The sequence below is a fragment of the Vigna unguiculata genome, chromosome 8 (assembly GCF_037176805.1).
Source record: "Vigna unguiculata cultivar grain cowpea cultivar isolate G323 ecotype 2 chromosome 8, ASM3717680v1, whole genome shotgun sequence".
In the NCBI taxonomy this organism is placed as follows: Eukaryota; Viridiplantae; Streptophyta; class Magnoliopsida; order Fabales; family Fabaceae; genus Vigna; species Vigna unguiculata.
In genome coordinates this window covers 12,700,911-12,708,295 of record NC_140799.1, presented here as the reverse complement: position 1 = coordinate 12,708,295, position 7,385 = coordinate 12,700,911, and the positions used below count along the sequence as shown (strand labels likewise).

The window sequence follows — 7,385 nt, the reverse complement described above, 5'->3', positions numbered from 1 at the left end:
TCCCATGTTAGGTTTTCTTTTGAAATAAGTTGAGTTAAATAAATTTTTAGTCAGTCCCATCATTACACCATTACGTGATTGATCACGCCATTAATTTGTCTAAATAATTTCATAAATAATTTTTTGGTAAGTTATGCTTTTAGCCTTTCATCTATAAGAAATAGTTTTTAGACCCTATTTTTTGTCTCAATTTTTTTTTAATCAGGCTTAGTTGTTCAGTTGTGTTTGTCATTAATGTCAGTCTCTCCTGTTAATTATCATTGTTACACGATGACGTGAGGAGCAAGTTGTTTCCATGTGATAAATATTGGTTAAGGTTCTATAATTTATTTTGCCACGATAGTTTCGTGATACCTTTTAAGTAGGTTAATAATTTATGTTTGTGGATTTTTTATTTCTCTATACTACGTATTATTCCGTGTTTCCTTTTTCAAAATTTCGGTGTCTTGTTTTACAATATTACATTGCCAAGAAAAAAAAGTTAATATCAAGAAGCCATAAAATATCTCAAACTAATAATATTTTATTAGATGACTCCATTTAATTCACTACATAAAAAGTGGATAATGAAGAGATTGTGCCACATTAGTAATCAATGTTGATATTATATAACACAAACGAAAAACAATGATGTAAAAACTAAGACCGAACAAAAAACTATTAATCAATTAATTTTACAAAAATATATAAATGCCAAAAAAAAAGGTGAGAAAAAATAATTGGTTTATTAAAGAAAGTACTGAAATCACGTATTTTCATTTTTAATATAATAAGAAAATATATAATTTTAAATTAATTTTGTTTGAGTTTTTTAATTTTATTAATTTTGTTAGAATTACATTAATATTATATATTTTTATTAGAGAACCAATTAATGTTAATATTCAATTAATCTTAAAAAAAGTACATAAAAGATTTTAAATTTACAAAACGAAATAAATAAATAAATAAAAAGTTATCTTTGTATTAAAATTAACTATTTTTCTTTAATAAACAGATGGGACAATTAATACAAATTACACGTATATTTAATTAGACTCATTATTATAAAATTTAAATAAAATTAATAAAATTTAAATTTTTAATATAAGACTTTATTTTTTTATTATACTAAAATCGCAACATACCAATACTTATTATTTACCAAAAAAATATTAACGCATTAAAAGTACTTCTTTAAAAAACAATGTACTAAAAAGCAAAAATTCATCCGAAACAATTAATGTTATATATGTCAACTATTTTTTTATTAGAAAATTCATCCGAAACAATTAATGTGATATATGTCAACTAACACCATACAAGATTAACTTGTAAAACAAATTGATAATTTATTTAACAGTAAAAGTGATATATGTCAACTATTTTTTTATTAGAAAATAACATTGATAAATTTTTCATTTGGAAATTAAAAGTAAAATTTGGAAAAATTGCAAGAAGTAAAGACATACATTTTTACAATGACTAAAAGCACATAAACAACATATAATAAATAAATTAAACCCCAAATGAATGGTTAATAATTGAATGAATTTTGTATTTTATAAGCAGGCAAACTCATCATACACGCTAATCTTGCATTAAAAATGGAGAAAACAAGATTAAACTGAGTCTAAAATGTGTATATGTTTTCATGAAACTAAATAAAATTTGAATAATAAAGAAATATTTGATTTACGTGGTATCTGAGAAATTTGCAATTTGAAAAGGTTTGCCACCTGTGATAACGAAATTTGAAATCGTTGAAATCCGTGGGACCGAACCCGCTCCTAACGAATACCTAGCCCAATAAACGGTTCAGATTTGTTCTGATTTTGAACCAACCCATCTACCCTCTCACAATTACGACAATAAAGCAAATTATCCAGTTTCCAACTTTCACTGTTTCCCTACTCTGCATTCTGCGCCAACAACAACAAAACGAAGATCCGTTTTGTTCATTATAAATGAAAAATCGTTTCTCTCCGAACACGTGCGCACACGAAATGTCGACGCAGAATCGTCGCTCGTCGTTTTCTTCCTCAACGGCGTCGTCTCTGGCCAAACGACATTCCTCCGTCGTGCCGTCGGGGAAGGCTGCGAAGAGAGCGCCGCTCGCCAACATCACAAACCAGAGGAATGCGCCTTCCTCATCTTCGGTAATGATCGTTTTACTGTTTAACTTTTTGATTGATTTATCTGCAGAAAGGCATCGCTGAGATCGTGTAACATTATTAGGATTTGTTAAAACATTTTCGTTTTATATTGAATAATTTGATTCTGGAATCGGAGTACGTTGTATCATGCATTGTAAATTGGATTATTGAAGGATAATGTTATTGTTGTGGAAATGTTTCACGAATGTGAAGTTGCGCTGTGGTACACGAGGTTTTTAAATCCTTTTTGTGTTTGAATTTGTATTGTCTCTGTCAGTGTGACCAAAAGAAGATTTGTAGTTTAGTTTTAGAGATTTTGGTGATGAGAATTCTATAATCGGTGTGATTTTTCAGCTGGAGTTTTGTTATTTGTGGCCAGGGCGACCTTTTCTGAAAAATTTAAAAGTGTTTTCTATTGTCGAAAGAACATAAAGAGGTGATAACCACCGATAAGAATGCATTATTTTATTTGAGGAGTATATGAAAAGTAAAGAGACTGAAAAGTTCATTTTTATAAGCAAAGATTTGAAGAAAAACAATTTTTTTTTCTTAAATTTGAAAATTTTCTAAAGTGAATCAGGTGAGAGGTTTTGATATAATAGGTCGGAGGTTCTGGAATTTGGATTCTAACCTCAATATCTTCTTCATAGTAAAAAGAAGAAAACAGTTTAAAATTTTTCTCTGTTGTTTTTTCCTTTCCTCTGTGCTAAATAGGTTGAAAACTTTTGGAATACATGCTTAAGTCGTTAATGATTCAAAAAGTTCGTTGTTTTTTTATTGAATACCGTTCAATTGATATCACAAAAACCTGCTTAACTTTAGTGCTTGGGTATGTTAGTTGGTTGCTAAGGTTTTGTTTTATCCATGACTTAGCTTGATTTTTAATGCAAGGTGTCAAGTTCAATTAAAACTGCCAAGACCAAGAAAGAAGATCCCGCAAGAAGCAGTAGCATCACAAGATCAACAGCTTGTGGTAACAAATCACGTGAGTTAAAGACTATTAACTCAGCCACAACTATCATTCCAAAGGCTAATTCCTTACCACAAAGGAAGGATGCTGCTCCTGCAGTTGCCAGAGTCTCTATGCCGGTTAGGAGCAGCTTTGATGTTTCTCCTGCTAAATCAGATGTCAGGTCCGTTTCTATGGATGAAACGTTGTCTTCTTATTCTATCAAGAGTCCTGATGAAGTTGAATATCTGGACAACAGGGATGTCTCAGCTGTTGATTCAATTCAGAGAAAGACAAGCAATTTGAGCATTTGTGGTACCACCAAGCCAGAAGGTTGTGCACTACTGCAATTTTGCTTTACTTTAAGTCACATTTATGTTTAATTGCATGGTCAATCAAAATTTTGATTACGATCGTTTTTTTTTTTCTTATTTGAAGTGAAGTATAGTATTTCATTTTTTCAGTCTAAGGTATTTTCATTTGTTTGCAGGTAACATATATAGTGGGGAAATAGTTGTTGATTTGAAAAGAGAGGACAAGGTTGTCAATATTGATAACATTTGCTCGGATCCGCAGCTTTGTGCAACCTATGCTTGTGATATCTACAAGCACCTACGTGAATCTGAGGTAACACTTCGTTTTTTCACTGTTAAAATAATGACTTGTGTTTCTTATTTCCTACATGGAATATAATGACTTATTGCTTTCATCTCCACTAGCTGGCCAAATGTTTGCTATCAATTCATAATGATAATTTATATAGTATTCTGATCTCGGATGTTTTCCAATTTCTGGAAACATAGGAAAATAAAAGGCCTTCCACAGACTTCATGGAGAGAATTCAGAATGACATAAATGTTAGCATGCGTGCAATATTGATTGACTGGCTTGTTGAGGTATTTTTTTGTTCATAAACGTCTTGGGTCTTGAAATCTGTGATTTGTAGAGAGAGAGAAAATATCGATGTGGTTACGGTGCAAACAAAAGGAGTTTGGGCTAATTTATTCTTTGAGAAGTCTATGCTCAAGTTAGATCTCGTTCTGAAACCCCTTTTATTATGCTAAACTTCAACTTTTCAACTGCAGGTGGCTGAGGAGTATCGCCTTGTACCTGATACATTGTATTTGACGGTGAACTACGTAGATCGGTATCTTTCAGGGAATGCCATGAATAGAAAAAGATTACAATTACTTGGTGTTTCCTGCATGATGATTGCCTCGTAAGGGAGCATAATATATCCTTTTCATGTTTTCTAAATAGATGCATTTTATACCTTTTTATGGCCCTGAATGCTAGAATTAACATATAGAACAATAATTTGAGTTTTGGTTCTGTTTGACAGTAAATACGAGGAGATTTGTGCACCACAGGTAGAGGAATTTTGTTATATAACTGATAATACGTACATCAAAGAAGAGGTATGCATTGAATTTGTTGGTTAAATTTTACTGTTTTAAGTTCCTTTTTCCTATGACTTGAAGTGAGAAGATCTCTGCGAAACTCATTTAAATGCAGCTTTTACGAATGGAATCTGCTGTTTTGAATTATCTTAAGTTCGAAATGACAGCCCCAACAGTTAAATGTTTCTTAAGGTAATACGTACTTACCAACGACTGTAATTGATGAATAAGATTAGGAAAATCTTTTAAGTTGCTCTGTTCTAACATTCACTCTTTCTCTTATGTAATATAATTTCAGACGATTTGTTCGTGCAGCAGCTCATGATGTCAAAGAGGTATCTTTCGCGCTCTAAATACGCATTAAAGAATACTATTGTTCAATGTTGTAGATTCCTTTTCTAAAATATTGACATTTTGGTGATTTCTTACCCGTCCACTTTCTCAGCTACCTTCACTTCAACTGGAGTGCCTAACCAACTTTATTGCCGAATTGTCTCTCTTGGAGTACAGCATGCTGTGTTATCCTCCATCACTGATAGCTGCTTCAGCAACTTTCCTTGGCAGATTTATACTTTTCCCTTCAAAGAAACCATGGGTATGCTTCTCGTCACAACCGCCATTGAGGGAAAGTTTTGTATAATTTGATGGCTTACTATTTCTGTATTTTGCAACAGAATTCCATATTGCAGCATTACACACAATACCGGCCTTCTGATTTGTGTGCTTGTGTGAATGATCTCCATCGCCTTTGTTGCAGTACCGATACTTCTAATTTACATGCCATCCGAGAGAAATACAGTCAGCACAAGGTAATTTGCCAAAGCTCAAACAATTGTTGTGCCGTGTTTTTCCCTTTTAGTTAGGTTGCTTACTTGATTTATGTGGCAGTACAAATATGTGGCCAAGAAGTGCGTCCCTGTTTCAATTCCGCAAGAAGTTTTCCAGAATTGAGCAAAGAATTGATGTTGACAATCCAATTATGGCACAGGCCAAGTTTTGACAAAGATTCAGTCTCAATGATGCAAGCACCATTTCCTGTTAAAAGGCATAGCTCTAATTTGGAAGACATATATCGTAATATGTCAAAGATAAAACGTGTGATCTAAACATCTTGGAGATGTGCTGGTGAAGCTAGTGACATATACATGACATTAGAAATTTCATGTGACAACTTCCCTCCTCCTCGTACACAAAGCACATAAATGGTACTCATAGGAATTCCCTCGAGTATTCATTCTAGAATTTCGTGTGACAAATTCCCTCTATTCTTAGTGTGTACATTTCAGGTATTTTTTTATTCCATTTTGAAAATATGCTTAGCAGCAAATTATCAAGCTTGCTTATCAGTTCCCTTTCTTAGGTATTGTACGTTTTAGTATAATTTAGTAAAAGGAATAGAGAAGCCGATTTGATTCGATTTCACTAGGCTTGAAGAAGTTGAGATGTAACTCGTGATTGAAAATTTTAGTTTTCCGATGTTACCTCAAGACGAGCATGCATTTGAAATATGATATTCACTTAGTTATAGATTGTCTATAAATACCAAGTGTAGCATGTAAAAAAGGAGGAAGTCGAAAGTTATTTTTTATAGAAAACATTATCTATTACACTTTTTATCAATTAAAATTTATTAAAAACCACAATTTTACTTTCAATCAATAACTTTATTAGAAGTTATAGAAGTTATATGTTTTGTTCCTTCACTTACATAATATGTTCCAAAAAAGTATTTTGCTTAATTAGTGATTTAGTAGTCATCTAATTTGTTGGTTTGATTTATTTTGGTTTTCTTATTATTTGTTGGTTTAATTTGGTCCTCCAATTTTTTAAGATGTTTCAATTTGATCCTTATCGTTAAGTTGACATTAATGTCGTGTTCTTATACTTATGTATCATTTTTATGAATTTTTTTTAGAAAAAAACATATGTCATGTGTCATGTCATGTTCGTGCCATGTGTTGTTCATATCACATGTCATGTCATGTTCGTGCCATGTGTTGTTCATATCACATGTCATGTCATGGTCATGTCAAGTTATGGTCGTGTCACGTGTCATGTCATGATTGTGTCACATGTCATATCATAGTTGTGTTATCACTTGATGAAATTTTTAATTTTTTTAAAATTTTGTAATTTAAAAAAATGTCATGTGTTAAAGTCATGGTCGTGCCACATGTTAGTATATCATTAGTGGTTTTCAATGTAGTCTTTCAGTTTGAAATTTTGATTCAATTTAATTCCTCTATTTTTTAAAATGATCAAATTTTGTTTTCTCCAATTTGAGATCAAATTAGAAATTAAGATTAACTACAACTTATATATTAATGTGTAAAATAATATTTTATCATTCATACATTAGTATCTAATTATAGCTTAAGAAAAAATGTTTTTCAAGGAATAAAAAGCTCTAATGAGTAAGTAGTTCGTTAAGCAGTTGTACAATCCATAAGTTGTTCATGAGACATTCAAAACAAAATAATAAATTATATGTTTTCATAACTAATTAAACCAAAGAACATTTTCACTGTCCTCGCTATTATAATAATTAAGATCTTTTACAATCGGTTAAATGTATTTTTGCAATTAATTAATAACATGTTTAAACGATTAGCACATGTCATAATTGATTATTTTGGAGATACATTGTAACGCATTTTTTCAAATTCAATTAGGATAACAACTTGATTCAATTGATTAAATGCATCAAAATTAGTTTTAAATCAATGTCTTTTGAACTATATAAATAGAGGATAAATATCAAAGTTTCTAGTGTTTGTTTACTTGTTATTGTTGCAAAAGTTGATAAGGCATATAACATCTTTAATGATTGATGGGGAAAACAACAACACAACCAATTTATTAGAGAATTCAACAGATACAATTTCTCCTAACTTAACTTGC

At 31.2% G+C, this 7,385-nt stretch overlaps 1 protein-coding gene across 2 annotated transcripts; it reads left to right on the top strand.

Moving 5' to 3' along the window:
• The first annotated feature begins 1,840 nt into the window (after positions 1–1,840).
• LOC114193907 (cyclin-A1-1-like) lies at positions 1,841–6,011 on the top strand. Of its 2 annotated transcripts, XM_028083894.2 has the most exons (12): positions 1,841–2,138; positions 3,027–3,268; positions 3,344–3,417; positions 3,575–3,711; positions 3,888–3,980; positions 4,170–4,303; positions 4,427–4,502; positions 4,600–4,676; positions 4,783–4,819; positions 4,930–5,079; positions 5,159–5,293; positions 5,373–6,011. In XM_028083894.2, exons 1-12 carry the CDS (start codon positions 1,947–1,949, stop codon positions 5,433–5,435), a joined length of 1,410 nt encoding a protein of 469 aa, XP_027939695.2. In that variant the 5' UTR covers positions 1,841–1,946; the 3' UTR covers positions 5,436–6,011. The 2 variants fall into 2 exon arrangements, with proteins under 2 accessions (XP_027939695.2, XP_027939694.2); XM_028083893.2 differs by having other exon boundaries at positions 3,027–3,417.
• The last annotated feature ends 1,374 nt before the right edge of the window (positions 6,012–7,385 follow it).